The 24,601-nt window shown below is 49.2% G+C and overlaps 1 protein-coding gene across 2 annotated transcripts; it reads left to right on the top strand.

Annotated features, from left to right (window-relative positions):
• Positions 1–3,817: 3,817 nt before the first annotated feature.
• On the top strand, positions 3,818–23,601 carry LOC141054047 (uncharacterized). 2 transcript variants are annotated; one of them, XM_073551211.1, is made up of 7 exons: positions 3,821–4,048; positions 11,491–11,617; positions 12,742–12,870; positions 17,032–17,130; positions 17,426–17,593; positions 22,307–22,456; positions 22,816–23,601. In XM_073551211.1, the coding sequence occupies exons 2-7, from the start codon at positions 11,537–11,539 to the stop codon at positions 22,942–22,944; spliced, it is 756 nt and encodes a 251-aa protein (XP_073407312.1). In that variant the 5' UTR covers positions 3,821–4,048; positions 11,491–11,536; the 3' UTR covers positions 22,945–23,601. The 2 variants fall into 2 exon arrangements, with proteins under 2 accessions (XP_073407313.1, XP_073407312.1); XM_073551212.1 differs by lacking the exon at positions 17,032–17,130 and having other exon boundaries at positions 3,818–4,048.
• Positions 23,602–24,601: the final 1,000 nt, after the last annotated feature.

The raw sequence follows: 24,601 nt of genomic DNA on the forward strand, positions 1-24,601 counted from the left end.
TTTTTTCTTAAAACAATGATGGCCACTCGTTTTTCTTTACTTGGCTGCTTTTTTCTTGCCATAATGCAAATTCTAACAGTCTATTCAGTAGGACTATCAGCTGTGTATCCACCAGACTTCTGCTCAACACAACTGATGGTCCCAACCCCATTTATAAGGCAAGAAATCCCACTTATTAAACCTGACAGGGCACACCTGTGCAGTGAAAACCATTTCCGGTGACTACCTCTTGAAGCTCATCAAGAGAATGCCAAGAGTGTGTAAAGCAGTAATCAAAGCAAAAGGTGGCTACTTTGAAGAACCTAGAATATAAGACACATATTTTCAGTTGTTTCACACTTTTTTGTTAGTTATATAATTCCACATGTGGTAATTCATAGTTTTGACGCCTTCAGAGTGAATCTACAATTTTCATAGTCAAGAAAACTCTTTGAATGAGGTGTGTCCAAACTTTTGGTCTGTACTGTGATATAGATATATATGTATTCTACGTGTATATATCTATTCCTTTGTTTGGGTTTGAACCTGTCATTGGGATCCATTATATATCCAGTTTACAAGCCGGCGAGAAAATCTTGAAAATCTCATCATATGGATGCCATACGGATGTCACACGGATGCTTAGATGCAAGAAAATTGCATAATCGTATTTAAAATGGATTACATGTGGATCAACATACGGAAAACAGTTGTGCGATTATCACTTGACAAAATTGGACCGATTTTTTTTTAAACGTTGCATCTGACTCCGGCTTAACCTTACAAATCACAGCGCTTTTTCATCTATTATTGGTTCTTGTACTTTCACTTTGTCACCGATAATTGTAAGTTATTTGTTAATCATTTGTCCTGTTCTTTGTAATAACAGAAGTGATTGAAGCCTAATTTTTTCATTTTGTAGCACCTGCAATACCCAGAGCGAACACCAGGGGGAGCTGGTGCTCTGCTGCATTCGCAGGTGGCGCTGTCTTGTCTGTACTCAGGAGCTGTCACCCAACTTTCTAGGGCTCCTGAAGGGTTAATCAGATATAACTGCCATATTATTGGTGGAGTTGCAGGAAAATCGCAGAGCTGGGAATATTCAGACTTTTGTAAAAAAGCATTTAACATCAGCCTGATTGGTAACAAAGCCTCCACTCTGGAGGATTCCAAACTGGCAGATGGGGGTGAGATATTGGGAGTCCGCCATCCTTCCCCGGCCGGGCGATCAGACATCTGCTGGAGTCTGGCCGGTGCTGACGACGCTTCCTCTCTCCCGGTTTATCTTGGATTTTCTTCTTGGGCGAGAGCGCTGAACTCAGGGATCATTTCTATTTTATTTGGCGTCTCCGCAGGATCATATCGGACAGATCCCGAAAAGGGGGCGACGCGGAGGAGGTTCAGACGGGGTCGTGGATTGCAGATCACAGCAGCATGTCGTCATCACATCATCCGATAATCCAGAATAATTGCTAATCTGGAATTGCCTCAATAGGGAACCCTCCAGAAGACAGCCAGTGGCGCCACGACGAAAGGGAGAGCGGGTGTAAACCTAGCGGGCACCCCGAAAACGAGACTCCCCAATGGGTTGTAAGTTATTATTATTTATATAGCACCATTAATTCCACGGAGCTGTACATAAGTTCTGAGAAAGTGACCAGTGACTCCATCGCCATCATCGCTACACTGCCTCTTACAATCCAAAGTTGTCCTCCATACTTTACCCTGCAGCTCAGCTCTTCAGATTGGTTGCTGCGTAGAAACACAAGCTCAGCAGGTCAGAGTATGGAGAGAAGACCCTGACAAAGTACAAGGGGGGAGCGCAATAAGGGGCTGCACTCTGCAGTGTTTGTGCAGGCAGATTTTGGGGGTTCCGCAGCTTTATGACCCGGGGCTCCCCTGCACCTGATACATTGTAGCTGCGGAATAAGAAACCTGCAGGAAATGATACAATGTATCAGTAATCAGAGACATTATTACAGCTGGCAGGGGGGGCAGTGAGCGCTGCCCGTGTGCGGCTGCCGCCCCTCGTCCTGTGGTCAGCGCCCCGTCATCAGACCTTAGAATTATTTCCTGACTTTTATTCTGGTTATTTCGTTCTCATCACAATTTCTTCATGACTTTGTGAAAGCTGCGGCTGAGTCTGTGACCGGATAGGGGGTTAACCCTATCATGACACGACGGATGCCACAAGGGGGGATTAACACTATATGATTTAGAAAAGGAGTCTCCCCCATTACAGCCGTGTAAGATGCCGCAGTCCCATTATTCTGCTGTCAGGTACAGGTCGGTGCCGCACATCACTGGACAGTGGATAGAAAATCCCACCAAGAAGAATCATCTCAGAACTTTTTCCACCATTAAGTCCTTAGGCTCCAAGTCTGCAGCGTCTCTGTGTCCCTCTATGTGACTGCAGTGAATCCTCACAGGGCGCGCACTGCTGGCAGGAGCCACAGGCACATGACCGCGAGTGTATCATTAGCATAGATGCGGTCACATGCCAACTAGAAGTGCACAGCCCCGCTCATTGCATGTATTGAGGGAGGCCGGACACAGTCTAGTCGGAATGTGTCCATGAGTATGCAAATCACATATGTGGCCAGAACTGTGGCCCCACAATAATACGACCTAGAACTGGGCATTCCTCAAAAATTTATGAAACAGCAAAAAGAACGTTGGTACGGGCACAGCAACATTAAAGGAGCTGCAGGAATTTCAGGCCAGTCCTGGTTGTGTCCTGCATGTGACAACAATCTCCCATGTTCTTCATATGTCTGGCCTTTGGGGGCAAGACAGACCCTTGTCTTACAGAGAAAAACATCTAAGCCCAGATATGTTTTGGAAAAATCTCCATCACATCTACCAGAAACACGTGGGGAATAACTGATTGGATTAAAGTTACATTTTGTGGCCAAAATTCCAAAAGGTGCAAAGCCGACACTGTTTATCACGAGAAAATCACCATCCCCACAGTGAGGCATGGTGGGGCAGCATTGTGCATTGAGGCTCTTTTTTGGCAGCTGGAACAAGGACTTTATTGAAGGTTTAGGGAATTATGAACAGTCCAAATCAGACAATTTTGTAACAAAACCTCCAGACCTCTACCAAAAAGCTGAAAATAAATTCACTTTTCACGCACAACAAGGAACCTAAGCAACCTTGAAATCATCAAAAGAACGGCATCTTGGCATCTCCAGAATTAGATGAACGTTTTGGAAAGGAGCAGCTTGAGCCAAGACCTGAACCCAAGTGACAATCCTTGGTGACCTGTAGAGGGCGCTGTACACAGGAGATGCTCCCCGCAATCTGACAGATGTGGAGCGACCGCAAGGATAAGCGGGCAAAGATCGACAATTCTACATGTGCCAAGAGATAGACCCTGACCCAAAAAGATTGAATGCTGCCGGAAACTCACATGAACTGCAGCAAAGTATTAGTGAAAGGGTGTGCAGATTAATGCAAACACAATGGTTGTAACGAGCAATAGTTTAACCTAAACCATGGACGCTCATTCATTTTGGTCTCCTTGGACGACGCTTCTCGGATGTGTATCACCTCGCTCCATCTCTTTTCCTCCCATTTTCATCGCCATTGGTGACTTGTGATCTGGACATTTATTTGGTTTGCAGTGAAAGTCTCATTTGTGTTTCAGATGGATGTGATCACTTGGGGGGGGGGGGGGGTGAATACTTTTGCACTGTATGTAGAGCTTGTCCATGTCTGTTTGCTTTTAATAACGTGCATCCTGTCAGATTCTGATTATTCTGCGGTTTGGGTGGAAATTCCCTGAACTTTGGGTTATTTCTTCCAATTCCTCATCTCTGGCCCAGTCCTGGAGCGGCTCCTGCCGGGATCATCCCAGGGTCCGTCCGTGAGTCACTATAAAGCGCTGTGCAGCCGGGCCATATACTGAGGGGAGCGAGGTGGAGCCGCACAGACGATGGAGGGGGCTGTACTGTAACCCACGGACCACAATCTCCTCCTGCCACAACGAACCGTCCGACATTCCAGAGCCGGATCCAGAGCAGCGCCGCGCACCCCGGGGACAGGAGAAGGGGATCTGCCGGAGGTAACACCCCGATATATTTACTGCACACACCCCCACATGCCCAGCGTGCTACTGAGCCGTGCATCTAATCCTCTCCTGTGTGATACTGACTGCTGAGCCGTGTATCTAATCCTCTCCTGCCTGATACTGTCTGCTGAGCCGTGTATCTAATCCTATCCTGTGTGATACTGACAGCTGAGCCGTGTATCTAATCCTATCCTGTGTGATATTGACTGCTGAGCCGTGTATCTAATCCTCTCCTGTGTGATACTGACAGCTGAGCCGTGTATCTAATCCTATCCTGTGTGATACTGACTGCTGAGCCGTGTATCTAATCCTCTCCTGTGTGATACTGACAGCTGAGCCGTGTATCTAATCCTCTCCTGCCTGATACTGTCTGCTGAGCTGTGTATCTAATCCTATCCTGTGTGATACTGACAGCTGAGCCGTGTATCTAATCCTATCCTGTGTGATACTGACTGCTGAGCCGTGTATCTAATCCTATCCTGTGTGATACTGACAGCTGAGCCGTGTATCTAATCCTATCCTGTGTGATACTGACTTCTGAGCCGTGTATCTAATCCTATCCTGTGTGATACTGTCTGCTGAGCCGTGTATCTAATCCTCTCCTGTGTGATACTGACTGCTGAGCCGTGTATCTAATCCTCTCCTGTGTGATAATGTCTGCTGAGCTGTGTATCTAATCCTATCCTGTGTGATACTGACAGCTGAGCCGTGTATCTAATCCTATCCTGTGTGATACTGACTGCTGAGCCGTGTATCTAATCCTCTCCTGTGTGATACTGACTTCTGAGCCGTGTATCTAATCCTCTCCTGTGTGATACTAACTGCTGAGCCGTGTATCTAATCCTCTCCTGTATGATACTGTCTGCTGAGCCGTGTATATAATCCTCTCCTGTGTGATACTGACTGCTGAGCTGTGTATCTAATCCTCTCCTGTGTGATAATGTCTGCTGAGCCGTGTATCTAATCCTATCCTGTGTGATACTGACTGCTGAGCCGTGTATCTAATCCTATCCTGTGTGATACTGACTGCTGAGCCGTGTATCTAATCCTATCCTGTGTGATACTGTCTGCTGAGCCATATATCTAATCCTATCCTGTGTGATACTGTCTGCTGAGCCGTGTATCTAATCCTGATTAAATTTGCTGATGACACAAAGCTAGGAGGGATAGCTAATACTAGAGAAGAGAGAGAGAGGATTCAAAAAGATATAAATAAACTGGAGCAGTGGGCAGCAACTAACAGAATGGTTTTTAACAGGGAGAAATGCAAAGTACTACATCTTGGCAATAAAAATGAAAAAAGCATATATAGAATGGGAGGAATAGGGCTAAGTGACAGCACATGTGAAAAAGACTTGGGTATACTAATAGATCACAGACTGAATATGAGTCAACAGTGTGATGCAGCAGCAAAAAAGGCAAATGCAATTCTAGGATGTATTAACAGAAGCATACAGTCTAGATCACGTGAAGTCATTATTTCCCTCTACTCCTCTTTGGTCAGACCTCATCTGGAATATTGTATCCAGTTTTGGGCACCACATTTTAAAAAAGACATCAACAAACTGGAGCAAGTTCAGAAAAGAGCGACCAGAATGGTGACCGGTCTGCAAACCCTGTCTTATGAGAAAAGGTTGCAGGATTTGGGATTGTTTAGTTTGCAAAAGAGAAGACTGAGAGGAGACTTAATAGCTGTCTACAAATATCTAAAGGGCTGTCACATTGTAGAAGGATCAACTTTATTCTCATTTGCACAAGGAAAGACTAGAAGCAATGGGATGAAACTGAATGGGAGGAGACACAGATTAGATATTAGAAAAAACTTTTTGACAGTTAGAGTGATCAATGAGTGGAACAAGCTGCCACGAGAAGTGGTGAGTTCTCCTTCAATGGAAGTCTTCAAACAGAGGCTGGACAGACATCTGACTGGGATGATTTAGCGAATCCTGCTTTGAGCAGGGGGTTGGACCAGATGGCACAGGAGGTCCCTTCCAACTCTACCATTCTATGATTCTATGATTCTATCCTGTCTGATACTGTCTGCTGAGCCGTGTATCTAATCCTATCCTGTGTGACACTGACCGCTGAGCCGTGTACCTAATCCTATCCTGTGTGATACTGTCTGCTGAGCCATATATCTAATCCTATCCTGTGTGATACTGACTGCTGAGCCGTGTATCTAATCCTGTCCTGTGTGACACTGACTGCTGAGCCGTGTACCTAATCCTATCCTGTGTGATACTGACTGCTGAGCCGTGTATCTAATCCTATCCTGTGTGATACTGACTGCTGAGCCGTGTATCTAATCCTCTCCTGTGTGATACTGTCTGCTGAGCCGTGTATCTAATCCTATCCTGTGTGATACTGTCTGCTGAGCCATATATCTAATCCTATCCTGTGGGATACTGACTGCTGAGCTGTGTATCTAATCCTATCCTGTGTGATACTGACTGCTGAGCTGTGTATCTAATCCTTTCCTGTGTGATACTGTCTGCTGAGCCGTGTATCTAATCCTATCTTGTGTGATACTGACTGCTGAGCTGTGTATCTAATCCTATCCTGTGTGATACTGACTGCTGAGCTGTGTATCTAATCCTCTCCTGTGTGATACTGTCTGCTGAGCCGTGTATCTAATCCTCTCCTGTGTGATACTGACTGCTGAGCCGTGTATCTAATCCTCTCTTGTGTGATACTGTCTGCTGAGCCGTGTATCTAATCCTATCCTGTGTGATACTGTCTGCTGAGCCATATATCTAATCCTATCCTGTGGGATACTGACTGCTGAGCTGTGTATCTAATCCTATCCTGTGTGATACTGACTGCTGAGCTGTGTATCTAATCCTTTCCTGTGTGATACTGTCTGCTGAGCCGTGTATCTAATCCTATCTTGTGTGATACTGACTGCTGAGCTGTGTATCTAATCCTATCCTGTGTGATACTGACTGCTGAGCTGTGTATCTAATCCTCTCCTGTGTGATACTGTCTGCTGAGCCGTGTATCTAATCCTCTCCTGTGTGATACTGACTGCTGAGCCGTGTATCTAATCCTCTCTTGTGTGATACTGTCTGCTGAGCCGTGTATCTAATCCTATCCTGTGTGATACTGTCTGCTGAGCCATATATCTAATCCTATCCTGTGGGATACTGACTGCTGAGCTGTGTATCTAATCCTATCCTGTGTGATACTGACTGCTGAGCTGTGTATCTAATCCTTTCCTGTGTGATACTGTCTGCTGAGCCGTGTATCTAATCCTATCTTGTGTGATACTGACTGCTGAGCTGTGTATCTAATCCTATCCTGTGTGATACTGACTGCTGAGCTGTGTATCTAATCCTCTCCTGTGTGATACTGTCTGCTGAGCCGTGTATCTAATCCTCTCCTGTGTGATACTGACTGCTGAGCCATGTATCTAATCCTCTCCTGTGTGATACTGTCTGCTGAGCCATGTATCTAATCCTATCCTGTGTGATACTGACTGCTGAGCTGTGTATCTAATCCTATCCTGTGTGATACTGTCTGCTAAGCCGTGTATCTAATCCTCTCCTGTGTGATACTGACTGCTGAGCCGTGTATCTAATCCTATCCCGTGTGATACTGACTGCTGAGCCGTGTATCTAATCCTATCCTGTGTGATACTGACTGCTGAGCCGTGTATCTAATCCTCTCCTGTGTGATACTGACTGCTGAGCCGTGTATCTAATCCTATCCTGTGTGATACTGACTGCTGAGCCGTGTATCTAATCCTCTCCTGTGTGATACTGACTGCTGAGCCGTGTATCTAATCCTATCCTGTGTGATACTGACTGCTGAGCAGTGTATCTAATCCTCTCCTGTGTGATACTGACTGCTGAGCCGTGTATCTAATCCTATCCTGTGTGATACTGACTGCTGAGCCGTGTATCTAATCCTCTCCTGTGTGATACTGACTGCTGAGCCGTGTATCTAATCCTATCCTGTGTGATAATGTCTGCTGAGCCATATATCTAATCCTATCCTGTGGGATACTGACTGCTGAGCCGTGTATCTAATCCTATCCTGTGTGATACTGTCTGCTGAGCCATATATCTAATCCTATCCTGTGGGATACTGACTGCTGAGCCGTGTATCTAATCCTATCCTGTGTGATACTGTCTGCTAAGCCGTGTATCTAATCCTCTCCTGTGTGATACTGACTGCTGAGCCGTGTATCTAATCCTATCCCGTGTGATACTGACTGCTGAGCCGTGTATCTAATCCTATCCTGTGTGATACTGACTGCTGAGCGGTGTATCTAATCCTCTCCTGTGTGATACTGACTGCTGAGCCGTGTATCTAATCCTATCCTGTGTGATACTGACTGCTGAGCCGTGTATCTAATCCTCTCCTGTGTGATACTGTCTGCTGAGCCGTGTATCTAATCCTCTGACGTGTGTCACTATATCGGGTGGGTTTGGGTGGTACGGATGTTGGGGGTCACCGCTTTGTAGGGGTCTCTATATACGGCCATGTTCACACCAGTAGTGATAGAACAGTCGCAGGTCACACGGAGAGCGGTGTCTGATTGTTACAGGAACGTCACAATTCTGTAAGATGGGAAAGTAAATGGTTAATGGCGGCTGAGTAATGAAGCGGATTATAGGAGGACACGTGACGCTGGTAGAGGGGCGTCTGGTGGGGGGGGGCACTGATACATTATCACTGATGCTGTACAGTATATGGCCGATGCAGAAATGAATGGAAAGTGATGTCATCACAAGATGATGTAGTAATGCAGAGTGATGACATCACATACTGTCTCCTGTGACATCATCAGCTGAGCGTCGCCTTATAGGGGATCAGACACCGGATACTCGGCGACGTTCCTGCTTTTCTCCTGCAGTTTTCGCTGTCTGTGGTCAGGTCGGAGAGGGGGCTCATAACCACAAGGGGGTGAGGACGTGGAGCTGGCGGGGGCCCATCCATTGTGGGAGCCATCCGGAGCCCACCGAATGGAAATCTGGGGCTGTGCGTGTCTGGAAATGATTTGTGACCGGGTCCGTGAGATGAGTCCTGGCAGGATGTAATTCAGTATATACCCAGTATTAACCTCTTGTGAGCCGCGCACTTCTCTCTAGTGGAGGGGTGATCACTTGTTACAGATTTGGCACTAGGACCCAGGAACTTCAAATTACAGTATTTACACCCACTGACACATGGTGACAAAACTGCAGCTGTGTGAAGCTAAGACTATCACTAGTCACTGAGAGCAAGCGGAGATCTGGAAAATGGGGAAGAACTGAAGCGGAAACTTTCTGTCAGAACAACTGAGAGAATCATCTGGAACCAATTTAGAAAAAGAACGCGGAACACGAAAATAAGAGAACATCGAGGCTGAACCATATGGGACGTCCCCGCACCGCCCCCTACAGGGCAGAATGAATGCCCCCTTTAAGAACTCTGCGCGGATGTGCAGGACAGGGCCCAGCGGCTCCCACTGTATATGAGAGCCAGGTGACAGGAGGGGGCAATCGTGACATCACGCAGTGATGTCATCACATAAAGTCGTGATGTCACCGCTCCATGGGGTTATGGCCGAAAACTCCACAACGATTATTGAAAGACCTGCGATATTCACTGGCACCAATGTAAGAGCCACATCTGTGATACAGGCATGGCCAAAAGTGTTGGCACCCTTGTTCCAGAAAATGAAGTATTCCCCCCAGAACATTATGACCATTCCCCATGTTTTTTTGTACACAGGTTTCCTTTGTGTGTATTGGAACAGCACAAAAAAAGGGAAATGGGCATAAATTCATACTAAACTCCAAAAATGGTCCAGATAAAATTGTCACCTTGCCAAATTTGTGGGTAAACAACTTTGTTTCCAGCATGTGATGCTCGTTCACACTCACCTGTGGCAAGTAACAGGTGTGGACAACCTGAAAACGGGGAGAAATTGACTAAATCTTTGCATTGTGTGTGTGTGCCACACTAAGCATGGAGAACAGAAAGTGGAGAAGAGAACGGTCTGAGGACTTGAGAACTACAATTATTGAACAATATCCACAGTCTCAAGGTTACAGGTAATAATAATAAAAACAATCTCCAGAGATCTTGATGTTCCTTTTTCCATGATGCGCAACATAATCAAGAAGCTATCTTATCCTTTCAGTCTCCTCTCATTTAGTGACACCCTAGAGTACAGCACTGCTCACATTGGACCTTAGGTCCTTTCTCTATGCACTCCAGGCCCTATCTGACTCTGTGACAGGAAATTGTTACTTTTAATTCAATGCATCCCCTCCCACTCTGGGCTAGTCCCAACCATTAACTTTCACTGTCCCCACTGTCAAGCGACACATACTGTCAACAAGTACAAAGAAACTCCAAAGATACATGCTTCAGATAAAGACACCAGTGTGCCGAATATTCCCATAAGTATTAATGCAAAAAAGACTCATGAACATATGGAAAAACGGAGAAAAATTGAGTCACCAATTGCTGCATAAATAGACACAATTTTATTAATTACAAAAGGACACATATTGGGACGAGACAAACGTCATAAAATAGTCACATAATGAGTGACGGGAGAATAATGACCATTAGGCTACTTTCAGACTTCAGGCTTTTTGTCCCGGCATGGCTCGGCGAAAAACCGGACTACCGCATCCGGCCGCAAACGCAGACACCGGATCCTTCTTTCTGCCGGATATATTCCTGGCAGAGAAGGTTTCCGGGCATGCGCAGTGCGAAAAACCGGTCCGGCGTTTGGAAAAAACGTTGCATGTAATGTTTTTTCCAGACGCCAGACCGGCTATTTTAACCGTATCCGGCAAAAACCGGACGCGCCGCATTGTCATCCGGCGCAATGCAGCGGCAATGAAATAGCACGGGGAAAAAGCCGGATCTGGTCGTAGCAGGCGCCGGATCCGGCAGTCCGGTTTTTCGGCGCACCATGCCGGATACCGAAAGCCTGAAGTCTGAAAGTAGCCTTACCTGGAAAAGAAAGGCCGGTCTAGCCCTATTGTCAGTGACCCCTGGGGAGAGGCAGCTGAGGCGGTCAGACTGCCAGACGGATAGGCGACATCCGTCCGCACTGCCCCCCATCCCTGACTCTCTACCATCAGCAGAAGTGTCCGTGTGTGAGACATTGCACAGCCAGGATTCTGCTGACCTACGGCCGGGGTCTTTCCCTTATGATGGGCCAGGCTGACATGGTGGGGATCGCAAGGAGCAGCAGACCAGCTACATTCTTGTTCTATAGACCCTGGAAAATTAATGAGCTGTGAGCTGAGCTGTCAATCACACTGCAGCCCCGCCCACAATGCTCTGAAGCCCCGCCCACAATGCACCGCTGTGCAGTGTGAATCCTCGTGGCAGCGCAGCACTCACCATATGATTCCCTGCAGTACACACTGACCATCCTCCTCCATCTGTGAAGCACATTCACCATCTCTTCTTTTTTCATTTTACAGAACCTCAAGACTCGAAACCTTCAGCGAGTTCTGGACTTGTGCCGCCATGAACACCCTCACATCCATGACTCTGCTGCTAACCGCCCTCAGTGTGATTGTGGAGGGAAACAGTCCTAGTCGGGGGCAGGTGAGTAACCTACTCATGCTGGTGGTATGCAGGGGGTTTAGGGGGTCAGCCCTGGCTCCCTGGCTCTGGGGTCTGACTTCTGGATCCGTGTGGCTCCCAGATATGAGTGCAGTAACAGTGACACCTGCAGGGCACTGAGAGTATTGCATTCTCCTGAGTTAAAGGGAACCTGTCAGCAGGATTGTGCACTAAACCTACAGGCAGTGTCAGGTCAGTGCCGTTATACTGACTACAATGATACCCGGTGATGAAATCCATCTTGTGGTTGTTGTTTAATCTTTATTTTCAGTTTTGTGTTAATGAGATTCTCATGCCCTAAGGTGGGGCTGTGGTGCTCTGATTAGATATTCATATTGCAGACTGCTGATAGGTCACTGATCCCTTACTGACCCGCCCCTTAGTTTGCATAATGAATATCTGTACTGGAGCAGAAGAAAACATTCTACTCCAAGGTGGCGCCGCCCGCACCTGCGCAGTAGCTGCTTGGAGATAGCCGAGATCAGAGGGATCAGTGACCTGTCAGCAGTCTGCATTATGAATCAGAACACCACATACCACAGCCCCGCCCACACACCCCGCTCACAGCCCCACCCACAGCCCCCACACACACACCCCGCCCACAACCCCCGCTCACACACCCCACCCTCAGCCGCCGCCCACAGCCCGCGCTCACACACCCCGCCCACAGCCCCCGCTCACACACCCCACCCTCAGCCCCCGCCCACAGCCCCGCCCACACACCCCGCCCACAGCCCCCGCTCACAGCCCCACACACAGCCCCCACACACACACCCCGCCCACAGCTCGCGCTCACAGCCCCGCCCACAGCCCCCCGCTCACAGCCCGCCCACAGCCCCGCCTTAAGGCACGAGAATCTCTAACAGAAAACTGAAAATAAAGATTCCACAACAACCACAAGACGGATTTCATCACCAGGTATCAGTGTAATCAGTATAACGGCGCCGACCTGACACTGCCTGTAGTCACTGAGCACAATCCTGCTGACGGGTCACTCATAGCTTTTAAATAAACTGAAGACACTAATAATCTTCACTGACTCCTTCAGTGTCAGCAGGGTTTGGTGCATAGAGATAAATATAGGCTTTTTTCCATGTGTCTAACAGATGAAGGTGTCCGGGCAGGTGGAGGCGGTGAAGAAACGAGGCCACAGGCAGCCGGTGCGCATGATCCAACGTGGGAGGAAGAAAAATATCTGGTCTTACAACCCCGGACATCGGTCTCTGGCATTCCTGGTGAGTTCATTGTGAGGGGCCGCACTGAGAACATCGCTCCTTAGTGGCTGATATCAGAATGACATGTAGAGGGTGCAGGTTACAGAAATACTAAGGAGATGCTACTACCCTGCTCGGAAAAAAAAGCGAGCACTAAAATCTCACATCCTAGATATCAGTGAATGAAATATTCCAGTTTCAAATCTTTATTCATTACATAGTGGCATGCATTGAGAGCAATAAAACAGAAAATTGATCAATGTAAATCAGAATTAATATCCCATAGAGGTCTGGATTTGGAATTATACCCAAAATAAAAGTGGAAAATCAAATTACAGGCTGATCCAACTTCAGTGTATATGCCTGAAGACAGGGAAATGATGCTCAGTAGCGTGTGTGGCCTCCACGTGCCTGTATGGCTTCCATACAACACCTGCGCATGCTCCTCTTGAGGCAGCAGATGTTCTCCTGAAGGATTTCCTCCCAGACCTGGATTAAAGCATCAGTCCACTCCCGGACAGTGTGTGGTGCAACGTGGCATTGGTGGATGGAATGAAACAAATAAGGCAGCACTCTGTAGCACTATAGCAAGCAAATATGAAATATGAAAATTGAATTGCATTACTGCACTAGAAATATGAAAAATTGAGAATGCTTAGCGCATAAATTGGCCAATTCATGTGTACCTGGCAGCCACGATAAGGCGATTCTCGTTTGCCAGGACCTAATGCCAATCCTATCTTAGACAGTCTATATCTCTCTGGGAACCTGTTCAGACCTGATTTATGTTTGGATGTGACGGTCAGTTTTTTATATTTGTATTCACCTTCTGACTGAGCACTCCGCCCCTTAGCCTCAGGAGTTTTTAATTGCAACAGGATCCTACCCCTCCAAATAGATATAGACTTTATTCTAAGAGAGATATAGACTGTCTAAGAGAGGATTAGCATTAGGTCCTGGTAACGAGAGTCGCCTTATCGTGGCTGCCAGGCACACATGAATTGGCCAATTTATGCGCTAAGCATTCTCAATGTTTCATATTGAGAAATTCAGACCCATTGTGAGACCATATGCAGGTGCACTGGTCCCTGGGTTCCTTCTGATGCATGACAAGGGTAGGACTCAGGTGGCTGAAGTGTGTCAACAGGTCCTGCATGATGAAGGCATTGATGCTATGGACAGGCCTGTGCGTCCCCAGACCTGAATCCAATTGAGCACATTTGGGGGATTATATCTCATTCATGTTTGCATGCTATAGCGCTACAGAGTGCTGCCTTATTTGTTTCATTCCATCCACCAACGCCACGTTGCACCACAAACTGTCCAGGAGTCGACTGATGCTTTGATCCAGGTCTAGGAGGAGATCCCTCAGGAGAACATCCGCAGCTTCATCAGGAGAGTTGTAGGGAGGCCATACAGGGACGTGGAGGCCACACACAATACTGAGCATCTTTCCCTTGTCTTGAGGCATTTCCACTGACGTTGGATCAGCCTGTAATTTGATTTTCCACTTTGATTTTGAGTATAATTCCAAATCCAGACCTCCATGGGATATTAATTCTGATTTACATTGATCATGTTTATGTTTTATTGCTCTCAATGCATGCCACTATGTAGTGAATAAAGATCTGCAACTGGAATATTTCATTCAGTGATATCTGGGATGTGGGATTTTAGAGCTCGCTTTATTTGTCTGATAAGTGTATTATACACACAATACAAATAATAAACATCTAATACAAATGTAGAGTACTCAATAAGCAAAATATAGCACACAGTAAACATACAGTCATGGCCGAAAGTGTTGGCACCCTTTAAATCGTTCCAGAAAATGAATTGCACGTTTTGTTATACACATGTTTATTTCCTTTGTTTTTATTAGAACAACACAAAAAACAGAGGAAGAAAAGGCAAATTGGACATAATTTCACACAAAACCTCCAAAATGGGCAGAACAAAATGGTTGCCACCTTTCCAAACTACTTTGTTTCAAGTATGTGATGCTCATTCACGCTCACCTATGGCAAGTAACAGATATCGGCAATATGAAAATCACCCCTGAAACCAGATAAAAAGGGGAGAAGTTGCCTCTATCCTTGCATTGTGTGTCTCTGCGTGCCTCACTAAGCATGGAGAACAGAAAGAGGAGAAGAGAACTGTCTGAGCACTTGAGAACAAAAATTGTTAAAATATTAAGTCTCAAAGTTACAAGTCCATTTCCAGAAATCTTGATGTTCCTTTGTCCACTGTGTGCAGCATAATCAAGAAATTTACAACCCAACGCACTGTAACTTGTTAAGAGTCAGGTTTCTGCGTCTGCTCTGCTGGAATCCAGACCCTTACATTCTGCGGTCTCTTGCTCTTTATCTACCGCAGAGGAGATTGCCTTGCAGCAAATCTCTCCAGGGGCTAAGTCCCTCTGTCCTCCTACTGAGCATGCTCATGAGACGGTTTCCCATTGGAGATCGGGAGTCATGTGCTCAGGTCCTACTCCAGATCTCATTGGTCCATCTCGGAGATCTGGTAGCTTCCGGAAGGTCCCGGCTGCTATAAAAAGCGTGCATAGCCATTCCGCCATGCGCTAGTATAGACTATACTGCTATGTGTGAATGGTGACGGATGTATGATTCTGGTGACTGACTTATTATGAAACCCCTTCCCTCTGATATTACGCATGTGGTTAGGGAATTAGTTCAGTAGTCTGCGCCAGTCTGTGGCAAGCCTTAGGCCACTGTGCACACCGCACCTCAGCGCTAGCATCCGACATAGCGCCTGCTTTGTAGCTGTGTCGTCCAGCAGCAGTGTCCTGCGCCGCGCTGCAGCCCTTCTTGGCGTTCTCAGTAGCGACGCCGCACACACGGTAGGTCTAGACGAATGCAGCCCCCCTGTGACTCTAACAGGCTCAGCCTATTGTATGTTTTTGTTGTGGCACCTCTGTGTGTGAACAGAGCCCTCTCTGCGCACTTCGGGTGAAGTTGAACCCGTGCGCATTATATCGCCATATTGCTTGTCTGCCATTACTCAGCAGCGGTTGTAAGACCTACTGCACGGTGGACCCTGAGCGGCGAGCGCACTTTATTATTATTTTTATTTAGTGCGTTTCGCCGTTTCTAACAGTAACTAATCTCTCTGGACGTGGACGACTGAGAAAACTTGATGAAAGGTTGCAGGATAGTTCGGATGGTGGATAAGAAGCCCCAATCAAGTTCCAGAGAATTCAAGCTCAGGGGGCATCAGTGTCAGTGTGAACTATCCATCCACATGTGAATGACATGAAACGCTCTGGAAGGACCCCGGAGAATCCCACTACTGACACAGGGACATGAAAAAGATAGACTGCTGTATGCCAAAATGTACTTTCTGGGAAAGAGGAGACCAAGGTGGAGCTTTTAAGTAAAGCACATCATTCTACTGTTTACAGAAAACAGAATGAGAAAAGAACACAGTGCCTACAGTGAAACATGCTGGAGGTTCAAAGATGTTTTGGGCTTGTTTTGCTGCCTCTAGCACTGGGTGCTATGACTGTGTGCAAGGAATCATGAAATCTGAAGATTACCAGAAGATTTTGGGTGGTAATGTAGTGCCCGGGGTCAGAAAGCTGGGTTTGTGTACTAGGTCATGGGTCTTCCAGCAGGACAATGAGTCAAAACAAACATCAAGAAGCCCCCAGAAATGGATGGAAACAAAAAGGTGGAGAGTTCAGAAGTGGCAGCAATGAGTCTGGATCTAAATCCCATTGATCACCTGCGGAGAGAACTTACAATCGCTGTTGGGAGAAGACGACTTCACATATGAGAGACCGGGAGACGTTTGCAAAAGAAGAGTCCAAAATTCCAGATGAGAGGAGAAAGAAGCTTGTGGATTATTATAGGAAGCGACTGATCGCAGCTATTTATTCCAAAGGGTGCAACCAAATAATAAGCTGAGGGTGCCAGCAATTTTGCCTCGCCCATTTTCGGGGTTTTGTGTGGAATTATGTCAAATTTGACTTTTTTTCTCTTTTTTTTTTTGTGTTGTTCCAATACACAGAAAGGAAATAAACCTGAGTATAACAAAACCTGGGGAATTGTGATAATGTTCTGGAGCAATTTTAACCCTTTCGCCCATGATTATATAATACACACATAGTAAACATGTAACATACTGAGCACATATAACTGCTGATGTTGAGCCTCTCCGCAGGTCGCTGGGGGGGTGCACACGATTTCGCCACCTCCGGTAGGAGCCGGGACCGGGGAATATCGCTGCCTCGGCTGCTGTAGAGACAAAGTGACAGCCCCGGTAAGTGACCGGCAGAGAGAGGACCCCGCGGGGGCGTCTATAACTGAACCTGCTGATACCCAGCGCTGCATTGTGGGAGATGTCGGTCTTCATACACCCGACCATACAACATCCCCTCAGCTCACTGTGTATAACCCGGGGGACGGTCTGCAGCCTGAGAGCTAACAGCAAGGCAGCAGCACAATTGTGACTGCAGCTCTGGGTGTGACTAGAGTATAAGCTAGGTATGTACTGTATATGAAGACGAGGTGACTTTTATCGCTGTCATTTGAGATTTTGATGTCTTTGTGCTCAGGGTAAAGCCTCCGCCGCTCCGAAAATCTCCAACAGGGTGAGCAGGATCCTCATCACACCCGAGGGAATCGCAGATCTGGGAACCGAACCGAACTCTATTAATGACCGGTGCCTCGGCTGCTGCGAGCAAAGCGTGACCCTCAGTCCGACAGTGACGACTGTGACCAAGGTGAGACCCTCGCCACATATGGCATATGTACTATACACACTTCTATTTAAAGGGCCGGCGCTGCTTTCTGCCTGTACAATGAAGGAAACTTTCGGATAGACTTTGTTTCTCCACTTTTGGCTGCTAAGATCTCTGCTTGCTGACAGGGAATGAAACTTTCTTCTTCTTGCCTAGTTTGTTAACGTTCGTTACAATTGTATCAGTCTAAAAAATCCTTTGGGTCCGTGCCCACGACCCGTATACGCTGCGGGTTTGAGGCTGCGTATTCAGGCCGCGTCCAAAGAGCCGGATGTCAATAAATCCCATGTCCACTGTGCGTCCGGAGACACCGGGGACACTGACATGTGGAGCGCCTCTCCAGACCGCAGTACGTATTGGACGCGGTGACTCCGCACGGTTCATTGATCACAGAGGAGTCGCCTGCGTTCAACAGCCGGCAGCGGACATACGGTGCGACCACAGTGCTGCCACCACCGGATCGCGAGCACCCAGCCTTCAAGAACAAAACACAGGAGGACACGTCTCTCCATCCACACCACATCCGGGGCTGGTGGAATGTTCTGCGTGGAAGTTACAGGGAATTTGGCGCAATATTCTAAAGATTAATCCTCTGAAGAGGCGCTGCGGAGTAATGTTCTGCAGAGCATTTCAAGGAAAGTTCCATTAATGCACGGTATTAGACTAATGTTCTGCGGGATGCAGTGGAGCGATGGTCTGCAGGGTGTGGTGGAGCGATGGACTGCAGGGGGTAGTGGAGCGATGGTCTGCAGGGTGTGGTGGAGCAATGGTCTGCAGGGTGTGGTGGAGCGATGGACTGCAGGGTGTGGTGGAACGATGGACTGCATGGGGTAGTGAAGCGATGGTCTGCAGGGTGTAATGGAGCAAAGGACTGCCGGGTGTGTGGTGGAGCGATGGTCTGCAGGGTGTGTGGGAGCGATGGTCTGCAGGGTGTGGGGGAGCGATGGTCTGCAGGGTGTGGGGGAGCGATGGTCTGCAGGGTGTGGGGGAGCGATGGACTGCAGGGTGTGGGGGAGCGATGGTCTGCAGGGTGTGGTGGAGCGATGGTCTGCAGGGTGTGGTGGAGCGATGGTCTGCAGGGTGTGGTGGAGCCGTGGCTTGCAGGGTGTGGTGGAGCCGTGGCCTGCAGGGTGTGGTGGAGCCGTGGTCTGCAGGGTGTGGTGGAGCCGTGACTTGCAGGGTGTGGTGGAGCCGTGGCTTGCAGGGTGTGGTGGAGCCGTGGTCTGCAGGGTGTGGTGGAGCCGTGGCTTGCAGGGTGTGTGGTGGAGCCGTGGCCTGCAGGGTGTGGTGGAGCCGTGGACTGCAGGGTGTGGTGGAGCCGTGGACTGCAGGGTGTGTGGTGGAGCCATGGTCTGCAGGGTGTGTGGTGGAGCCATGGCCTGCCTGCAGGATGTGTGGTGGAGCCATGGTCTGCAGGGTGTGGTGGAGCCATGGTCTGCAGGGTGTGGTGGAGCCATGGTCTGCAGGGTGTGTGGTGGAGCCATGGCCTGCAGGGTGTGTGGTGGAGCCATGGTCTGCAGGGTGTGTGGTGGAGCCATGGTCTGCAGGGTGTGGTGGAGCCATGGTCTGCAGGGTGTGTGGTGGAGCCATGGCCTGCAGGGTGTGTGGTGGAGCCATGGTCTGCAGGGTGTGTGGTGGAGCCATGGTCTGCAGGGTGTGTGGTGGAGCCATGGCCTGCCTGCAGGGTGTGTGGTGGAGCCATGGCCTGCCTGCAGGGTGTGTGGTGGAGCCATGGTCTGCAGGGTGTGGTGGAGCCATGGTCTGCAGGGTGTGGTGGAGCCATGGTCTGCAGGGTGTGTGGTGGAGCCATGGTCTGCAGGGTGTGTGGTGGAGCCATGGTCTGCAGGGTGTGGTGGAGCCATGGTCTGCAGGGTGTGTGGTGGAGCCATGGTCTGCAGGGTGTGGTGGAGCCATGGCCTGCAGGGTGTGTGGTGGAGCCATGGTCTGCAGGGTGTGTGGTGGAGCCATGGTCTGCAGGGTGTGTGGTGGAGCCATGGCCTGCCTGCAGGGTGTGTGGTGGAGCCATGGTCTGCAGGGTGTGGTGGAGCCATGGTCTGCAGGGTGTGGTGGAGCCATGGTCTGCAGGGTGTGTGGTGGAGCCATGGTCTGCAGGGTGTGTGGTGGAGCCATGACCTGCAGGGTGTGTTGTGGAGCCATGGTCTGCAGGGTGTGGTGGAGACATGGTCTGCAGGGTGTGGTGGAGACATGGTCTGCAGGGTGTGTGGTGGAGCCATGGTCTGCAGGGTGTGTGGTGGAGCCATGGTCTGCAGGGTGTGTGCTGGAGCCATGGCCTGCCTGCAGGGTGTGTGGTGGAGCCATGGCCTGCAGGGTGTGTGGTGGAGCCATGGTCTGCAGGGTGTGTGGTGGAGCCATGGTCTGCAGGGTGTGGTGGAGCCATGATCTGCAGGGTGTGGTGGAGCCGTGGCCTGCAGGGTGTGGTGGAGCCGTGGCCTGCAGGGTGTGGTGGAGCTGTGGTCTGCAGGGTGTGTGGTGGAGCCGTGGTCTGCAGGGTGTGGTGGAGCCGTGGTCTGCAGGGTGTGGTGGAACCGTGGACTGCAGGGTGTGTGGTGGAGCCATGGTCTGCAGGGTGTGTGGTGGAGCCATGGTCTGCAGGGTGTGTGGTGGAGCCATGGCCTGCCTGCAGGGTGTGTGGTGGAGCCATGGTCTGCAGGGTGTGGTGGAGCCATGGTCTGCAGGGTGTGGTGGAGCCATGGTCTGCAGGGTGTGTGGTGGAGCCATGGCCTGCAGGGTGTGTGGTGGAGCCATGGTCTGCAGGGTGTGTGGTGGAGCCATGGCCTGCAGGGTGTGTGGTGGAGCCATGGTCTGCAGGGTGTGTGGTGGAGCCATGGCCTGCCTGCAGGGTGTGTGGTGGAGCCATGGTCTGCAGGGTATGGTGGAGCCATGGTCTGCAGGGTGTGGTGGAGCCATGGTCTGCAGGGTGTGTGGTGGAGCCATGGCCTGCAGGGTGTGTGGTGGAGCCATGGTCTGCAGGGTGTGGTGGAGCCATGGTCTGCAGGGTGTGGTGGAGCCATGGTCTGCAGGGTGTGTGGTGGAGCCATGGTCTGCAGGGTGTGTGGTGGAGCCATGGCCTGCCTGCAGGGTGTGTGGTGGAGCCATGGTCTGCAGGGTGTGTGGTGGAGCCATGGTCTGCAGGGTGTGGTGGAGCCATGGTCTGCAGGGTGTGGTGGAGCCATGGTCTGCAGGGTGTGGTGGAGCCATGGCCTGCAGGGTGTGGTGGAGCCATGGTCTGCAGGGTGTGGTGGAGCCATGGTCTGCAGGGTGTGGTGGAGCCATGGTCTGCAGGGTGTGTGGTGGAGCCATGGTCTGCAGGGTGTGGTGGAGCCATGGCCTGCAGGGTGTGGTGGAGCCATGGCCTGCAGGGTGTGGTGGAGCCATGGTCTGCAGGGTGTGGTGGAGCCATGGTCTGCAGGGTGTGTGGTGGAGCCATGGTCTGCAGGGTGTGGTGGAGCCATGGCCTGCAGGGTGTGGTGGAGCCATGGTCTGCAGGGTGTGTGGTGGAGCCATGGTCTGCAGGGTGTGGTGGAGCCATGGCCTGCAGGGTGTGTGGTGGAGCCATGGTCTGCAGGGTGTGGTGGAGCCATGGCCTGCAGGGTGTGTGGTGGAGCCATGGTCTGCAGGGTGTGGTGGAGCCATGGTCTGCAGGGTTGTCAGTTCTCATCCTCCGCTGTGGGAATGTTTGGCTTTCTCAGGTTTTGTGGCTTCCAGCGACAGTAGAGGGTGAGGGACGGCGGTCGCCTGGTCGTGTTGGGCCGCATACGCAGCATGAAGCGGTTTTGCTGTGACCACATGATAGGGCTTTTCCCCTGGATGATGGGTGCAGTCAGCCTTTTCCTGCTGTTATAGGACTTGTCTCTGAGGCTGAACACGGAGGGATGTGGCCCCTACAGGCTCCAGCGGGGCCCGGCTCACACATCTCTTTTCCTTCTAACACATTTTATCAGTTAGTGGCCCTTTAATTGTTGCAGCATCGCCATCTAGTGGAGTAATGATGTGATGATGGGGATGGCGCCTCCTGCAGTCAGCGATTTGCAATGATTCTTGAAACTTTGTGAACTCTTCAGAAATTTCTTATTTCTACATAAATTTGACCTAAAACTTCATCAGATTTTCACAGAAATTCTAAAAGCGGATAAAGAACAGAATGAAGCAAATGATTAGCAAACATGAGATGTCAATGATCCAATGTCACATGTCTGTGAGTGGTAAAAGTAAGTGACCCCTCGCTCTCAGTATCCGGTGTGCTGCCCAGTGCAGCAATAACTGCATCTAAACGTCTCTGGTGATCGCTGATCATTCCTGCACGTTGGAAGGAGGAGTTGGATCTTGTGCCTCCATATTAGGACTCTTTCACGTGAGATATCTGTGTCCATGTGATTCATACATGTGGCATATGTGTGCTGTCTGTGTGCCTGGGAATCAGCGATACTGTTGCACTGATACCCGGCACCGGGTGCTGAAGACAGCTCGTGACATTGTCCACTGTTCACACTGAGATCAGCTGGAGTAGGGGACAATGTTGAGAGTTGTAGTCAGCCCCTGCTATCTACATTGAGTGTAAAATTAAAAATAAAAAAAATCACATTATAATTACCTGAACACCTAATCCCCTGAAGCCACTGTCCCCTGTAATAAAACAGGAAAGTCCGTGAGATTTGTGATTTTATCTCCTGATAGAGAAGAACCACAATCAGCTCACAAAAAGTAACGACAGCGGGAAACCAGCAGCTCCGGCAAACACAGAAACCGAGAAAGAGCGAGCCGCGGTGTACCGCACCCCGATGCAACCCCGACTGGAGGCACGAGGCATCTAGCTCAAGTGAAGAGGTGAGTGCAACAAAAACATCTGTGATACTGACTGCTCATCCATGTATCTAATCCTCTCCTGTGTGATACTGACTGCTGAGCCATGTATCTAATCCTATCCTGTGTGATACTGTCTGCTGAGCCGTGTATCTAATCCTATCCTGTGTGATACTGTCTGCTGAGCCATGTATCTAATCCTATCCTGTGTGATACTGTATGCTGAGCCGTGTATCTAATCCTCTCCTGCGTGATACTGTCTGCTGAGCTGTGTATCTAATCCTCTCCTGTGTGATACTGACTGCTGAGCCGTGTATCTAATCCTCTCCTGTGTGATACTGTCTGCTGAGCCGTGTGTCTAAGCTTGTATGTTTTTTCTCCAGGTACCAGTGATGAGACGTCACAGGGGTCGGATGCAGCCCGTACCGCTAAGGAGCCGCTGCCGCCATATTGGCTGTAGATCTGCTCTGGGGGCCGCTCAGGACAGTTCCAGCTCCAGCGAGGAGGACTGAGCCGCCGCCCGGAGAGATTCTCTATCACTTATATCCTGTCTGCATCTGGGAAAGCTGGGTGACAACTTACCTGGCGGTGTCTCTGCTCCCACAGGTTGTCAGCGGCCTCCCCGGATTCCTATAAATCTGTATTCACATTTACTCGCGGTTTCTGAAGGGTCCGGGCCATTATCGGCTCCCAGGGGCCCCGGGAGATCTGTGGACCCAGATCTGTAACTGCGGTGAAATCCCGCGCTCCTGTAGATCGCTAGCTCCGCGGCCGGACTCCAGCTTTATATAATGTCACTGACATTGTGAGCAGATTCTCACTGTCATCTCTCATCACGTGGAAACCATCAGTAAGCAGGCCGGCTGCTGCTGACAGATCCACAAGGCTTGTGTGAGCATCCAGGGTTATTGATGGGTTAATGAGGAATAATCTCACGCACCCCAACACCAGGATCCCCCCAAATCCTGAATACACTGAGATAAACAGGAGATCCATCACCCTGCGTGTCCACGCGGCAAAAAACTGAGAACCACACAACACACAGACGCTGTAGATGACGCAGAACAGCGGTGGAGCGTCCCCTTAATAAAAGTCTAATAATAATCATCACCGCAATGTCATGTGACCTGATAATCACCGGCTGGTGTATAATAAACTATATAATGAGATCCTAGTGTTATTCCTTCACTGCTGCCCCCTAGTGATGAAATCTAGTACTGCAGGGCTGACACTGTATTATGGAGCTACAATACTGCCACCTAGTGATGAAATCTAGTACTGCAAGGCAGACAGTGTATTATAGATCTAGAATACTGCCACCTAGTGATGAAATCTAGTACTGCAGGGCTGACACTGTATTATAGATCTACAGTACAATACTGCCACCTAGTGATGAAATCTAGTACTGTTGGGCTGACACTGTATTATAGATCTACAATACTGCCACCTAGTGATGAAATCTAGTACTGTTGGGCTGACACTGTATTATGGAGCTACAATACTGCCACCTAGTGATGAAATCTAGTACTGCAGGGCTGACACTGTATTATGGAGCTACAATACTACCACCAAGTGATGAAATCTAGTACTGCTGGGCTGACACTGTATTATGGAGCTACAATACTGCCACCTAGTGATGAAATCTAGTACTGCTGGGCTGACACTGCATGATAGATCTAGAATACTGCCACCTAGTGATGAAATCTAGTACTGCTGGGCTGACACTGCATTATAGATCTAGAATACTGCCACCTAGTGATGAAATCTAGTACTGCTGGGCTGACACTGTATTATAGATCTACAATACTGCCACCTAGTGATGAAATCTAGTGCTGCTGGGCTGACACTGTATTATAGATCTAGAATACTGCCACCTAGTGATGAAATCTAGTACTGCTGGGCCGACACTGTATTATGGAGCTACAATACTGCCACCTAGTGATGAAATCTAGTACTGCTGGGCTGACACTGTATTATCCATCTACAATACTGCCACCTAGTGATGAAATCTAGTACTGCTGGGCTGACACTGTATTATGGAGCTACAATACTGCCACCTAGTGATGAAATCTAGTACTGCTGGGCTGACACTGTATTATAGATCTAGAATACTGCCACGTAGTGATGAAATCTAGTACTGCTGGGCTGACACTGCATTATAGATCTACA

Source organism: Dendrobates tinctorius, unplaced genomic scaffold (genome assembly GCF_039654945.1).
Source record: "Dendrobates tinctorius isolate UK_male_01 unplaced genomic scaffold, ASM3965494v1 ptg000173l, whole genome shotgun sequence".
NCBI lineage: Eukaryota > Metazoa > Chordata > Amphibia > Anura > Dendrobatidae > Dendrobates > Dendrobates tinctorius.

Bases quoted from the DNA above. Each gene is read 5' to 3' on its own strand.
- LOC141054047 (XM_073551211.1), top strand. From the start codon at position 11,537: ATGAACACCCTCACATCCATGACTCTGCTGCTAACCGCCCTCAGTGTG. The intron at 12,871-17,031 runs GTGAGTTCATTG...GCCTCTCCGCAG, and splicing joins ATCGGTCTCTGGCATTCCTG to GTCGCTGGGGGGGTGCACAC. The intron at 22,457-22,815 runs GTGAGTGCAACA...TTTTTTCTCCAG, and splicing joins CATCTAGCTCAAGTGAAGAG to GTACCAGTGATGAGACGTCA.